The 16,809-nt window shown below is 28.9% G+C and overlaps 2 protein-coding genes across 5 annotated transcripts in view; one reads left to right on the top strand and one right to left on the bottom strand.

Annotated features, from left to right (window-relative positions):
• Window positions 1-5,834: 5,834 nt before the first annotated feature.
• LOC114932761 (glutamyl aminopeptidase) lies at window positions 5,835-15,039 on the bottom strand. Of its 4 annotated transcripts, XM_029305123.2 has the most exons (15): window positions 14,532-15,039; window positions 12,077-12,353; window positions 10,160-10,604; window positions 9,845-9,992; window positions 9,479-9,752; window positions 9,180-9,350; window positions 8,973-9,070; window positions 8,754-8,888; window positions 8,372-8,670; window positions 8,167-8,252; window positions 7,642-7,766; window positions 7,160-7,441; window positions 6,801-7,041; window positions 6,589-6,721; window positions 5,835-6,506 (listed from the first exon to the last, which is right to left on the bottom strand). In XM_029305123.2, exons 2-15 carry the CDS (start codon window positions 12,294-12,296, stop codon window positions 6,113-6,115), a joined length of 3,051 nt encoding a protein of 1,016 aa, XP_029160956.2. In that variant the 5' UTR covers window positions 12,297-12,353; window positions 14,532-15,039; the 3' UTR covers window positions 5,835-6,112. The 4 variants fall into 4 exon arrangements, with proteins under 4 accessions (XP_029160956.2, XP_029160957.2, XP_029160958.2 ...); XM_029305124.2 differs by lacking the exons at window positions 12,077-12,353; window positions 14,532-15,039 and adding an exon at window positions 11,537-11,647; XM_029305125.2 differs by lacking the exons at window positions 12,077-12,353; window positions 14,532-15,039 and adding an exon at window positions 11,518-11,583.
• Window positions 12,164-16,809, top strand: part of LOC114932765 (acyl-CoA Delta12-desaturase) — a 44,630-nt gene continuing 39,984 nt past the window's right edge. Inside the window, 1 exon segment of the mRNA XM_029305137.2 lies at window positions 12,164-12,343. The gene's annotated coding sequence lies outside the window, so the exon portion shown is untranslated.

Raw genomic sequence — 16,809 nt, 5'->3', positions numbered from 1 at the left:
AACTCGTATAAAAGAGGACGAGAAATAATTCTTTTATTAATTTATTATAGAAAACTATATTTTTTTTATTATTTGATTGCCTGTTATTTTATGTCATCATACTTTTTGATTGTATTTTGTTGTCAAAACATTTGATTTCCTTATTGAAAAAAAATTTATCCTTATTGAAAAAGAATATAGAATAAGAATCCTTATTGAAAAAGAATAACTGTACCATATGCGGTAGAAAAGGCATTGATTGTTTTTGACATTAAAGGATCGCTTTGATCCGTGATTAGACACGTGAGGTCGGAATTATCGTAAAAATAAGATTCCAGAATTGTTTTGCGACGTGACATATGACGTTATTGGATGACGCATGATTCGTTCATTTCAGCGAAATTACGAGGGAATTGTGCTAAAGTCATTGTAACGTAATCTCTTATCAGACAAACATTAGATTCTGCACATTCAAAATAACATTTCAATAGAAACGAATATATATATATATATATATATATATATATCTAGAGTATACATATAAATTTATATATTTGTTTTCTTTTCCATTGGTATATAATCTTATGTAAGCTTTTATATAAGCTATGTATAAGCTTTTGTCGATTATAATTAATTTTTATAATTCTCGCTTTGTAAACATAGAAATATATATGTAAATGATCGATAAAAACAATGGGATTTATAATAATTAGTTTATAATTTTTCGATACTACGATTATAATTTTGATTCGACTTTATGTTTTTCTATCGAAATGCATTTGGAATCAAAACGAATTCTGAATTAGAATCTAATAAAATATATAGGATTTAAAATTTAAAATAGACGATAAAATATAATTTAAAATAATAAAGCAAAGGAGAAATATAGACAAATATTTAAAAGAGAGATTTAAATATTACTTGTGAAAAAACGCATTTGTTATAAAATAAAATAATCTTTAGCTTAAAATTTTATTTTTATTCTACTTGATTTGATTCGAATATTATGCGTCAAAATTATAAATTAACGTCATCTCGCATGTCACATAAAATAATGTTAAAAAAATATCGAAATGAGCACTTTGATTTGAATCATTTTTCTCATTCTCAACGAATCGAAGAAAGGCTGGAACAGCATTTCACGTTATTCGAATAGAATTATCTACGAGAACAGCTGGTTTGAGAAAGAAAAGAAAAATAAAATTGAAAAATACACATCGTAGAATATGAGTGTGATCGGTTTTTTTTTACTAAAGTAAGTTCGCCAAGTTATTTAATGACAATACCAGGCGGTGCGAGAAAAGTGTTTGCCGATGATTCTTCAAAATCTGACAGCATTTGACACTTTTTCTCTTGTGAAATATTGCTTGTTTTTTTAACTATGTCAAACAAAAAATTCAGTATTGATGATTTTAAATTACATATTTCAAGATCATATTGTGTCATTTTTTATCATTTTGATAAAGATAATATTAAGACAAATATGTACACGCATCAAAGATTGTTTCTAGTTTGTCCCAAATAAGTCTTGAAAAATGAACTCTTTTTCAATAAAATTATTTATTTCTTATAATTTGACAAATAATTATGTCTGAACACGTAAACCCATTATAAAAATCACGAGTTATTTATGTATTAAATTTACTCATGTTAAGCTATAAGGATAATATTGGGAAAGTTTGCGAGTGTAACTTGGCTATACATTTTGTGGAATGTTCGAAATCCTCTTTTATATTATTTTCTTAAAATATCTATTTACACCGTTAATTCACCGTGATAAATGACATTGCGCAGATAAATAAAAAAATAAAAATAATAAAACCGAGAGTAGACTGGTTGGAAGAATGGATTTGGCGGATCATCCATGTACATATATCTATATATATCATTCAAATCTAGATAACACGTATATATATATAAATTACGCGTACGCTTTAGCAGAACTCTTTGCACATCTCGCAAGCTGGGTAATTACAGTTTATTCGTATATGAAATATGCGTTTGCGCGAATAAATATTCGCGACACCCTTCTTGTCAAGTGTTCTTACACGAATCGTCTGGTTCGTAATTTTATTACATCGTTTTTAATGTTCCCCATATTGATTCACGCATCTATTCTACGCGAATGATTTTTCTTGAATTTTTATTGCTTCCTTTTGTTAATTATTTATATATCGTTGCATCGATAACAACGTGACACGTGTATAATGTTTCTTTTATCATCTCATCAGAGAAGTTTGATCGAAGCTTCACTAACAATTTAATAAGTAGATTACGAGAATTTATCTTGCGTAGTTCAAAGTAAATTACGCCTCGAGAATTCCACAGAGCTTTCCTCTGTAACAGAGAGATTCTTTGTAGCGAAACATTATTTCATGCATAGAGAGACTATGCACTTGTTATAATATCATGCGATCATCAAAGCAACTCGAGATTATTCAAACTCGAAAAAGGAATGCCAAGAAGAAAAAAGAAATCCGATCCAAATAAGACGCGTGTGTAATTTTACACGGTCGTTAATAGATCGAGAACCTTATTAATCTTCGTATTTTTTTTATTTAATTTGAATCCCAGTATTCTTCTCTCGTAAATCTAAAAGAGAAAGACAGAAAAAGGACCTTTATCCAATTTTTCACGGTGAAATAATTATTATCTCTCGATCGCGTAATTCTGTTCGAATTAAAAAAAAAATCAAGAATATAATTACCGAAATTTCTCAAGAAAAAGATCTCTTCTTCGAAAGATTCTCTGTCGACAAGTAACGATGATTTTATGAATTGTCGAATTCTTCGAAGATCTATAGACAATAATTACAGATTACTAAGAGAAGTTAAATGCAAAGGTCATCGATTTCTAATTGAATAAAAGGGAACTCAAAGTAAGAATCTAATGAAATCTATTATGGTATAAGATTGAACGACTGTGATCTGATAAAAAAAATGTGGAAGACATTTGGCGACGTTGAAGAATGCGTATTCGTGAATCTCAAAAGAGTTAGTTGCACCAATAAAGCTTTTCACTCGGGATAAAAAAGTTCGTGAGTTGAATAAAGGGAGGAATTAACTCCAGGGTGATATATAATTTCGCGAGAATAAAATAAAATATATGTGCAAGGATGAAGAATCTTAATCCTTTCGCCAAGTTTTCTTCCTTTGATACTTGGAAACTCTCGTGAAATGTGGAGAGAAGAATAATATTGTATAGTTGATATTAATTGCACTCGACAGTGAGCGGTGAGTTCCTTTTGCCTCGCTATTTTTTTTTTTTTCTTTTTTTTTTTTTTACGCTTATCACAATCTTTCAGTCTACTGAATTCAACCCCCGTGGTGCCTCGATCATAATCACAAATACGTGACGCATGAACGCATTTGAAGGGCACCTAGCGAACGTGGCTGCGACGTCAATCGGAAGAGAGAAGATGAAGAGTCAAGAGCAACGCGCATGATTAAATTCTATAAATTGTTTATAGAGTTTTAACAGTTTTTTTGTAAGTCAATCTAGACATATACACAAGTGGCAGCTATTTTAGAATGCACGTGTGAATACGCATTTGCAATACGCTTGAGACTCTCCGCATAGAGTACTTCCATTAACAGAATTGCATGATTTTCCTCGCGAATAAACACCACCTAATTGTAGATACATATAATATCATAATATGATACAAAGGATTTTAACAATTTGTCGATGAATTAATTGAATTCGCGTCTTACAAAGAGCTATATTCTGTTGTCTACAATTGTTGGCAATGAGATTTTACTGAACATTATAATTTCGCTCTCTCTTTATCTCTCTCTATATATGTGTATACATATATATAATCATTAAGATAACTAATTAAGAGAATGATGTAAAATAATGGATTTAATTGATAAGATAACTTATTAGGTATATTTATATTATTTATCAATTATGTACTGTACATTTGGTATATTTTAATCGTTTTATTAATCATGATATATGAATAAAGATTTAATTGAATGCTGCTGTGCACAAATTTACCAGGAAATATTTGATCATCCAAATGATTTATTGCGTAATTCAATTACGCATTCTGATGCTAATCTAGCAACACACGTGTGCTAGTTGAACACCTGTTGAAATTGCTATCAAGTTTGCATGAGTCTGTGTATGTAAATATATTATTATAAAGGTATACAAAGTGTTCCCTTTCTATCGAATTAGCCATTACTGTTAAAACAATAAATACTCTAGATATTTCTATAATTGATATATGCATGCACACAATTTAATATTCTTATAAAGTTAATATTATTTTAAAGTATTTAAAAATAGAAATACTAAAATTTCTAAAATTAAGTTTATTTGCAGCAGCTTTATAACATAAATGCTTATTACTCATATAAAAAAAATTATATGATTCGTTTTTACTAAGAAACAAATTTAATTTAAATTTATTAGAGATTCTATACTATCTAATAAAAGCAGATTTTGATCTATTTGGTAAATTTTGATAGCAAAGCGCACGGTTGTGTTGTTTAGTACATAACAAAAATTAATTAAAATTATATACATAATTTTAATTCACCCAATTTCTACTATGTACATAATTTTAATTCACTGAATTTTTATTATGTACATAATTTTAATTTGTCGAATTTCTATTATGTACATAATAAAAATTCAGGACATAGGATGATAATTTTTTGAAAGACTCCCTCATGTGTGAATTTTCGACGTCAGTTTCGCTTATCACAACACATGAATTGCAAAAGAAAGGGGATTCATGTGCGAAATGAAAGTGCTTAAGTGTAAAAAGGGTTTGATATGAAATTAGAGATTAGATGAGGAGAGTCCGTGGTTAATGAGATCACGGTATCAAAATGAAACGACTTTTTGTAAGCGTGCATGCCATACGATCCCACATATGTGTTCCGCTTAATTACAAATAAACTGTAGCAAAGAAACCGTGGAATTTTTGTCGGAATCTTTCTTTTTCATTTAAACATATTCTATAGCAATCGAGATAGGGAGCTTCAATAAATGATCTCGTTTATAAGTGTGCGTGTAAATGTGCAAATAAAAAAAATATTTCTCCACGATATATTATTCTGAATTGTTGTATTATTTATATAAAAACTGCAGAATTTTAATTAATTGCTTAACCAGTAGTGTTCGCTGAATGTCATGTCAGCGTTGGAAATGTATCTCTCCACGTGTCATATTAAACCGTACGCTGTGGTTTAAAGTCTGTTTTATGTCTCGGATTTATGTGTGTGCGTCGTGTGTTCATTCCGTTGGAATTGAAAAATTACAGCTTCTGATAGTACAAATAAAATAGGATATCATTCATTCAATTTTCCGTTACACAATAAATTATATCGTATTTCGCAAAAATTCTTTTATCGCTACCAAAATCCATTATATCGCACAATTAATACACTTTCGCGCATAATTTTCTTGACTGTTTACTTATTAAAAGTAAACTGAAATGATGACAAATATCGTTTTTTTTCGAATAAGAAATTATAGTTCCTCGCGAACAATTTAACCACATAAAGTTGTGCAAATTTTTAGGAAAAAAATCTTAATATAAGAAAAGAATCTTCATGATTTTTTAGTAAGCATTTTTTTTAAAACATCCAAGCTATTAAAAATAATGTGCAATTGCAGTGTTTGCACGTACGTTGTATTACGATCCTTACGATCTAAATTACTCTATTTACGGCAATAATCGGTCAATCGAATGTACATTAAACCAATTATAAGAAAAATAGAGTCCAATATAATCGATCTTATAATGGATTCGACCTCCAGAAATTTTTATGTGCAACATCTTAAGTGAAATAATTCACAAAATCCAGAATTGAAGGAAAAATGACTAATTAACAATATATGAGAAATATATTTTAATCTAATTATATTTATATAAATTTTTGTGTATATTTTTAAGTATAAGATTGTATATAAACATATCACATAAAAAACACATTTCGCACTTAATACAGACTGATGTTTTCGTTTAACGTAGTCTTAGCTTATAGCTTAACAAGGTGATCGAAGAAGTTATCTTCATATGCGAAATGTTATATATTATTAAACTCCAAATATTTATTTTTTTTTTTCAAAATGCTATCTGGCGTGTTAAAATATTTTTTTGTTTTTTTTATATTTATTCGTTGAAACTTCTGTCTTCCTTTTGAAACCAATTGTTGAACCAATCGTCGATATCACAAGCATTGTTATCAATCCACTTAATATTCCACTCGACAGTCTCGAGAGCTTTTTTACGATTGTCCGCACCAGCACCGGCGTCAGGATATCTCTCAAAGAAAGCATTCATCTCATCTAATTTAGTTTCTGTAGTGAAGGACTTTGTAATAGCTGGTATAAGTTGACCGAGATATCGATCATTTAATGAATATCTATCTACTAGGAATTGCCAATTATTGCGCACCCAGTCCCACACTAGCAGTGTACCATCGGGATTTTCGGAAATCGCAATCAAACAATTCAAGAAATCTTGATTGCGAACAATTCTCTCATCCTTAGCTAAATTGATATATCTAACAGAAAAAAAACAATTATAATTTAAATTGTTATTATTTTGAATGAAAAATGTCGATAGTAAAATTTATTAATACTAACTTCTTTAAAGTATCAGTACTTTTTATCCCTGCTAATCCGTTCATAATTTTATTTTTCTCGAGAGGATCGGTCTCCTTTTTGAAGTATTCAAACATCACCCTCCAATTGTCTTCATCCGAAGTATAACGCATACCTACGGAGAAATTTGCATTCCAATTAAAGTTTTTTGATCATTAAATGAGTTAAAGGATAGATGAATATGTTAGACTAACCATAGTAATAAACCAAATTGCGAATGTTAGGATGCGGCATTTTCCTCAAAGTAAGCCAATTGTTAAATATGCGCCCGGCTTGTTTCAAGCATTTCCGCTTCTCCATTGCACATGCAAATTCGAGTATCGTTACACGCACTGTGCTATCAATGCCTGTTAACGATACATCATCTTCCATATCATCGTCGAAAGTCCAACCTACATCCTTGAATATATTATCTACAATTCTACATGCGTAAATCTGAAAATGTATTACGTATATATATATAAAAAAAAAATATATATATATATATATAAAAGTAACTTGTATCAAAATATAATACTTCAATTAATATATAGGATATATAATAATATATTGCCTGAAAGTGAGTTGCGACATTCAGTATCACTTCTTCTTTCTCTTCTAGATTCTTTCCTAGTTTCTTTTTAGTTTCTCTTCTAGTTTCAGCGGCAGAATTTAACAAATTATACATAATTCTCATTTGCCTACTCGCGACTGTCCATGGAACAGCATGGTATTCTTGAATAAGCATATAAAAAATTATAGTTAACACGGGAGATTTAAAATAGCTTATTTCACCAGCTGCTGCTAAGCTAAAGAGATCATCCAAAAGATTAGCTCGATCTGCTATCGATAATCTCTGCAATAGAAAAAAATAATGCAAAATTAATATAATTAATATAATAAAAAAAATTCAAAGTTAATTTAAAAAAAACTACAATAATAATGCAAAGTACTATATCAATCTACAACAATTATATTCACTTTCTTTATAATGTATTAATAAGTAACATAATATTTTAGAAATTATTTAATAAAAAAGTAAACATTTTTTTTTACCGTTGGATGATGTCGAAGTAACTCCGTATATGTTTCCCATTCTTTTTCATAATTAACTCGATAATAACCAACTTGATTCACATTAAGTTTTATCCATCTTGTATTTTCATCAACATTGATCACAACTGTGAAATATAAAATTATATAGAGAAAGAGATAGATAAATAGATGGACAGCGGATTTTTATATTACTTGAGAGTTATAAATTTTACAATATATAAAATAGAATACAATACAAAAACTAAGTAAGATTGATGTGCTCAAATACAAAATTAAAAAAATAAATCTATAATTAAAAATTATAGCATAAAAACCATAAAAAGAAAAATAATGAAAATAAACATTTTTTTATAAATTCTTAAAGTTTTTATATATTATAATATTTAACATTCTTATAGAATTATTGCAAGTTATAAAGCAAAACGAAAGAATAAAAGAGAAATAATCAATTATTTAATAATTAACTGTATATAATGTATGTAAACATATTGTATAACATGTAAATTATAAAATCCGAATTTATACCTTCAGTCGCATCCTTATCAAACCATATTAGAGTGGGTGTATCGTTTCTGTTCGTTATGTAAGTAATGTGTATAGTCCAGCGATATCTATATAAGCAAATAATAGATGTAACATTATATATATATATATATATATATATATATATATATATATATATATATTCTTAAATAAGTTTCTTCTACTACTTCGAAATAAAATAACTTACTTAAAAGCCGATTTTGAAGGATCATATTTGGTTCCAGAATTTTGCAGAAATCGTTTTTGAGTTAATATATATGTATTTTCGGACCTTTGCACATTAATAACAGGAAAGCCTTCTTGTTGCGTCCAAGTATTCATTATAGTTGTTATGTTTAGTTTGCTTCCGACCGCGTCTTGTAGAATATCAAAGAGATCCGCGCTTTTCGCATTCATATAAGCATACTTTTTCAAATAAATACCAATAGCATTATAAAAAACATTAGATCCAATAAAGTTCTCCATCATGCGAATTACAGATGCTCCCTAAAGTGCACAACAATTTGAGCAAAAACCAATAAAGAATCAATCTAAAAATCACTATTAAATAATATATTATATAATCATACTTTTTTATAAGAAATTTCATCAAAGAATGATGTTATTTGATCTGGATTTTGAACATCGTGAATTATAGGATGAGAGCTTAGTTTTGCATCTGTCATAAACGCTTTATGCATTACCTTAACAGAAAATTGCTCCATCTGAAAGGAATTTATTTATGAATATTTACATTTAAAATACTTATTTACATTAATATTCGATTAGATTGCTATCAAAAGACTAACGTGTTTTTGGTTTGGTAAAATCTCATTTGCACTCTTATACGACATAAACGTAGCAAAACCTTCATTGAGCCATAAATCATTCCACCAGGCTAGAGTAACTGAAAAAAAAAAAATAAAAAATAAAAAAAAAATAAAAAAATACATTTCATATTTCCCCTAAGCCATTATTTATTGATACTATATATATATATATATGCAAATATTTACCGAGATTTCCAAACCACATATGAGCCAATTCATGACAGATTACTTCAATAACATCGCGTTTATCAATAATGGAGTTATTGCGATCATCATAAAGAAGTCTTGCTTCTCTAAAAGTTACTAAGCCCCAATTTTCCATAGCACCAGATACAAAATCGGGGATAGCAACCAGATCTATACAGAAAATAAAAAGAAAGAATAATTTAAAAAATAATGTATTGAAATCCTTAAATATTCATAACAAATCGTTATTTTATTTTAATAAATAAAATAACTCCTAAGTCTTTACATTATGTACTTACCGAGTTTCGGTAATGGGTAATCTATTTGAAATAAGTTTATGTAATATTCAATAGCTTTCACACCAATATGCAAAGCAAAATGTCTCTTTTCTTTTGTTTGAAGTTTTGTGCTATAAACACTAACTGGAAATTCTTGGCCATTTAATCCTTTTGCCATCATTTTTGAACTAACCATATCACTGATAATAAAACAAGCTAGATATGTCGACATGGGAACAGTTTTTGCAAAGGTTGTTGTCTTTAGATTTTCCTGTGGTTTATCTTCTTCCGTTTTCTAAAATAAAGAAATAATTTCTCAATAAGAGTTGCTTGAAATAACTTTTTTTTCGAAGCAACAATTAATATTGTTTCAAAAGATTTACATACTATTATATTCATATTGGATAAGGAATGATACGAATTTTCCATAGGACAAACCAACTTCACTGAAAATTCTGCTTTAAAATTAGGTTCATCAAAACATGGAAAAGCTTGTCTAGCATAAGTTGGCTCAAACTTGGTAGTAGCGATGCATCTATCAATTAAATTGTACAAAGACATAATTATAATATATTCTGTCATATTGCAGTACATAAATAGAAACTGATTAAATTTATCACACAATGTCTATATATCTCTCTACATTGATATAACAAGTATTATCTACTAATAACAAGTATTATCTGTTAATAATGATTTTACCTGGTTTGTTCATTATCTTCAATATACTTATACTTGCTGGCGTAGAATCCAACCAATTTAGGTTCAACCTTTCCAGCGATCTTTTCTCTAAGATTTCCCTCAAATTCTAAACTCAACTGATACAATCCTGGTTTTAAGTTGGTTTTATTTTCAGTTATTATCGCAAAAATATCATACTTTGTAGGGGGATTGATTGAAATTTTAATATCATAGTCTTCTTCTAGACCATAAGTTCTCAATTTCCATGATGTAATGGTAAGATCCTTTTGATGAAGAGCTATGTTTTCCCTATCTTCAAAGACATCAATAAGGATAGTCACCTTCCCAGAAAATGTGCCTTCTTCAAGTTTTGGATGCAAGAAGAGATCATAAAATATAGGCTTGACTGTTTCTGGCAATCTATAGCTTTCATCGGAACTAGTCATTGCTGTATTATTGATCAAATCTGAAAATAGAATTGATCCTTGTATTATCATCATTGTTAGGTATATATACACAATTCACAATATATAGATAAATATTATTGCGTAATCTAGAAATGGCTATTTTAATTTACATTTATATATAATTAAATTTATATTATTATATTTTAAATATCATATTTTATTATAATTATTAATATTGAGAGTCGATAAAAAAATATATATTTCATATCTGATTAAATTTATATTACTAATATTAATGCAAAACTGATTTTTCCACAAGTTGAAAACAAGTTTAACTATTTATCCAGAAATTTAAAAAGGAACATGAATAATTGAAGCGATAATCCAGTATATTTTCAGTATAAACTGTGATATGATATTTATTACAAATATTCATGTCTGATTTAATGCACAAATTATCATATTAAATAATATGTACGTCGTATGTACAGTATTTTGTTGAGCATTTAATGTGACAAGTTTCTATCAGCTGATCATGAAGTCCGACTTTCAGTCAATTAAAATTTTATGATTGTATGTATTTAATCAGTAATTAAACTTTGAATTTTGTCGCTATAACAAAAGGCTACTTAACATTGTGAAAGCAATCTCTTATAACAGTTTAATCAGGTGTTTATCTGAATGCGATTAGGTTAGGTTAGGTTAGGTTAGCTACTGTTTGTATCTTATCACGTTAAACGGACGCGGTTTTTTTCTGTAACATTCAACAGAACTCTAACCAACAGAATTCAAATAGATAATTTTATTGATAAACAGTTTTTCTAAAGAAAAACTCTATCAAGTAATTACCAATGTATATTTAGAAACAAGAATAACTCTATAAATATAAGGACTTGTTTACCTTTAAACATAAGATATCGAGAAAAAAAAATTTAATATATATATCATTGTAAGAAGGCAGCGAGAACTTACAAAAACAATTCTAACGGACCTGAAACGGAATGATTTTCGCTCTCCCGCCATATAAATAACATAAATAATATAACCGGGAACATAGCTGCAGGTCCATGTCACGTGTCACATGTCACATGCACAGATTAATAGACAGATCGTCAAAGGCCTGTCTAAAGAGGAGACCGTCATTTTTGCCCCTTACCGACACACTTTGCTCCTGGTTCGAGTCCAGGCTAATAAAATCCTTTAATTTTACCAAAAAACTTTGTCTCTAGTGCCTAGAGTTCAGACTAAAATCCTTCGATTATACGTGTAAAATAAAAATATTTTAGCCTGAACTCGCACCGAAGGCAAAGTTTTTTGGTAAAATCAAAGGATTTTATTAGCCTGGACTCAAACCAGGGGCAAAGTGTGTCGATAAGGAGCAAAGAGGAGACCTGTCACATGTGACAGATTTTTGAATTTATCGTCACGTAATCGCGAAGATTCGACTCACGTCACTGTTGACTGCCTTCACGAGGCTCAAAGTAGTGCGCGACACGGAGTGCTCGGTTAAAAAAATTCTTTGCATTCTCACCGTATCGACTCGTCGCTTCGATAGCCTGATCCAGAAGGACGACCAACGTAGCCAGGCAGGTGCAAATTAAACTCAGGATGAAGCAGGCGCCGCAAGCGAAGCAAAGAAGCGCGGAAACGTTCTTCCTCCAACAGAGCGATAAGGTTGTCGTCGACGGTGTCGCGTCAGAGAATCGATGCGCGCCGTCTTTCGACCGATTCGAGACTTGATCGCTGTCCATCGGGTTGCATACAGCCAGGGGCACTGCGTGATTTAATTGTTTCTAAGGTATGTGCATCTAAAGGTACGTGCATGAAACAAATTCAAAATATATGTATAACATAATAAAGCTCGTTACGGAATAGAAAATCAATTTAAGTCAATTATTCTTCCAATACTATATTGTCCCAGGATGATTTTCAGGGTAAATTTTAAGAGAAAATTATCTCTGTGTAATTTTATTACTAATTTAAAAAAATTATTTTCATAGTGATTAAAAAAATTATGGTAGAATAAAATTATAAAATTTATAGCAGAATATTTTCCACTCAGGGAACAAAATTATAAATTTTCAATGTGCCTATGTCAATTTTGAATGTCAACAAAATAAAAAAAATATTTAAATCTTGTCGAATCGTAAGCATATTAAAAATCTATAGAAAGTTACCGCATTATTAATGGATTTCACGATAATTGTGCAATTATTGTGATCGCACATTATTAAAAAAATTGAAATTACTACGCGGAGAGAATTTCCTGTTAGGATTTACCTTGAAAATCATGATAATCGTGGGATAATATTGGAAGAATTTTATAAGAGTTTCTCTGATTAATATTTACCACAATAAAAAATATTAATGTGGACATATACTAATAAAATTAATCGAATATAATATATTTTTATATCTTATTGTAGTAGATATTAATCAGAGAAACTTATAATATTCTTCCAATACTGTATAGTCCGAGGATGATTTTCAGGGTAAATTTTAAGAGAAAATTATCTCTGTATATTTTATTACTAATTAAAAAAAATTATTTTTATAGTGATTAAAAAAATTATGGTAGAATAAAATTATAAAATTTATAGCAGAATATTTTCCACGCAGGGAACAAAATCATAAATTTTCAATGTGCCTATGTCAATTTTGAATGTCAACAAAATAAAAAAAATATTTAAATCTTGTCGAATCGTAAGCATATTAAAAATCTATAGAAAGTTACCGCATTATTAATGGATTTCACGATAATTGTGCAATTATTGTGACGACTTGAGATATAGTTGCGATGTAATAATTATTACATTAATTAAATGAATAAATTAAAGTAATTAATGTAAAAAATTATAAAGACCGCATATTTTTGTCTCGTTAGTTGGCCCAATAATTTCCTTTTTGTTTTATCAAATAAATCGCTGACGTTGCAAACCTGCGAAAGAATCGATGATAAAAGATGCAAATATCTGTCAAAGATATATTATACAGAAATAAATCTGTAGAAACAAAGAAAAGGGAAAAATAATTAATCGCTGATAAAAGGGTTCATAAAAAATTGAAAAGGTTCATAAAAAGTTAAATGACAAAGAAATATATTGTTTCTTATATACTTTAAATAAGATATTTTCTAAATCCATTTTTTATTTCGCTTTTTTATTCTCTTTTTTTCTCTCTTTCACAAAAAGATTTATGTCAGGCGATATTTAAAGTACGCTACTTGTAATAATCGTGGCATTTGTTCTCAACAGAGATTTTTTCTTTTTCTTTTTAACAAATTGTTATTTATTATGCAGATTTGAAGTTTGATAATATTTATTATTTGTTTATCTCAATTTACTTTTATCTCAATTACTTTAATTTTGAAATTGGAGAGAAAGAGAGAAGGACACACACAGAGTAACAATTAATTAATTGAACAATTAATTAACCAATAAATATATGTACTCTTTTACGATACATATGTTTGACATATCGTTGGAATAGGTCTTTTTATTTCTCCATCAGATAACAATACTAATTAATTAAGAGGTAGTTTTGTGTTACACATATCTGATACACAAACGTATTCTAATTATAGAAAATCAATTTTTTAATTATACTTTAATGCAGGCAACCAATGGCAAACAAATTTTATTAATGGTTTCTTGTAGAAATAAATTATCACGATTAAAAGATATTGCACATATATATATTCTGCATTGCACTTGTAATCGATATAAGGCAGAATAATTTGCAATGTAAACACATTAATTTGCGTATAGAAACATTACATTTATGAAATTAAAATTTTTCCATAATATTATTTTTTCATCATGAAATTAAACGTTTTCGCGAAGTCTGAATCTTTTGCTATATAAACACGATACTCATATGCGTGCCTGTGAATTTAATTAATTATTTCTTTGGCTCGTAAAATGAAATAGATTTTATTGTGTTGATCTTAATCTACACGTGTGCAATAAATGCTATAAAACACTTACCTAAACACTCTTAAATGAAATAATAATCCATGTAATATATCAGACAGCATTACATTGTGCTAGTAACGATAGTAGATCATATCTTAAAAGTACAAGCTAAAATTTGCAACTATGATATGCGAAGTCCGTTTCGTTTACACGCACTTTCTCGATTTCATGACTTTCGCCTTCGAATTCATCGACACACAATAATTCACTTAAGCTTAGCGAGTAAAAATCCTTTACAACTGTGCTCTGCGTCTGGAAAATATCACATATTAAGAGACCAAGTGTTCACAGTCCACAGTTTTGCGATCTGTCCGATCAATAGTGATTCGACTGCTTTCAGTATCTCTATATCGACTTTCACTTTTTTTGTCCTCCGGTTTAATGCCACTTTCAGAACGGTCAAGGTGATCGTATATATCTATCTATGAATCTAATTTTGTTACAACAATAGCGATATTGTATAATTTTTAATTGGCGAATTAACAATATTGCAATAAATTAGAAACTGCATGAAATGAAACAATAATGTATATTATTATTGATTTATTAGTCTAAGCAAATCTTGACAATTTTATCTTTCTCAATCTTCGTTATTTTATTCAACAAATGGTTTTGCAAATTATTATTTATTATGAATTTATGTTATTTATAATATTTTATATTAGATATTTATAATTTATATTATTTATTATATATTATGGTATTTAATTAATATTTATAATTAATATTATATTATTATTTATAATATAATTATAAATTTTTATTTTCACGAGAGAAACATACGCAAAAATATTTTTCTTTCGTCAAAAATCAAAGGAATGTTCGAAATTATTAATTATCTTCTTACGAATGCTTCTCACAATCCATTTTTCAAAGCTACTAATTTATAAAGATAATGTAGCTCCTCGAAAGATTTTTTTATCCAAGTAACCTATCTGGTTCACATTCTCCCTCGTGAAAGATGCTTTCAAAATCTAATGATCTCGTTATAACATTTTCTAGTTAAGAGTAAAGACGTGGAAAATTATTTTTTTATACGTTTTTCTACGCTGTTCGCTTTCGCGTAAATTTCTTCACGTCACAATAAACTTAAGCACAGTCGAGAGTATTCTTGAAATGAGAGATTCACGAAGCATCATGCGGAAAAATGTTCGTTTAATTAGAAATTCCGTTTAACTCCGTTTCGCTTGGATCTCTTCCTCGTACGATCATCTGATAGAAACTGCGCGCCCAACCATCGTTGACGTAAGCATATGAGAGTCGATTTTGTTATTAAAATTGCTCTTAATTGGGCATGACACAGCGTGACACGGCCGACTTGTATTCGAATTCGTGAGCAATTGAATCGAATTTAGTCGTCGAGTACGTAAACGTTCATTAACATTCGTCGAAATAATTGATGCAATTAGCGATCCCCCGCCTCGAGGTGAATATATAAATGGAGCGCAAACCTACGCTGTATTTTCAACAGCGCAATTAATAACGCCTCGTTCATTCATATCATTATATTGTGACCTTAAATCGCACATATGAATGAAACGGAAGAATGAAAATATATACGTGTCGCTGCATATCGCACATTATTAAAAAAATTGAAATTACTACGCGGAGAGAATTTCCTGTTAGGATTTACCTTGAAAATCATGATAATCGTGGGATAATATTGGAAGAATTTTATAAGAGTTTCTCTGATTAATATTTACCACAATAAAAAATATTAATGTGGACATATAGTAATAAAATTAATCGAATATAATATATTTTTATATCTTATTGTAGTAGATATTAATCAGAGAAACTTATAATATTCTTCCAATACTATATTGTCCCAGGATGATTTTCAGGGTAAATTTTAAGAGAAAATTATCTCTGTGTAATTTTATTACTAATTAAAAAAAATTATTTTCATAGTGATTAAAAAAATTACGGTAGAATAAAATTATAAAATTTATAGCAGAATATTTTCCACGCAGGGAACAAAATTATAAATTTTCAATGTGCCTATGTCAATTTTGAATGTCAACAAAATAAAAAAAATATTTAAATCTTGTCTCGAATCGTAAGCATATTAAAAATCTATAGAAAGTTACCGCATTATTAATGGTTTTTACGATAATTGTGCAATTGTGACGACTTGAGATTTAGTTGCGATTGCTCAATTAATGTGATTTGCTTCCTGATTGTTGGCCACGACGTATAAAACTACACGACGCGCGTTTATATCTTATAAATCTTTGCGTATAGGCTCTCGCGCGTATAGAGTTGCGAAAATATAAACAACTTGTTACGT

This window comes from Nylanderia fulva, unplaced genomic scaffold (genome assembly GCF_048542155.1).
Source record: "Nylanderia fulva isolate GAGA-0341 unplaced genomic scaffold, ASM4854215v1 Scaffold22, whole genome shotgun sequence".
Lineage (NCBI taxonomy): Eukaryota > Metazoa > Arthropoda > Insecta > Hymenoptera > Formicidae > Nylanderia > Nylanderia fulva.
This window is presented reverse-complemented; position numbering and strand designations above follow the sequence as displayed.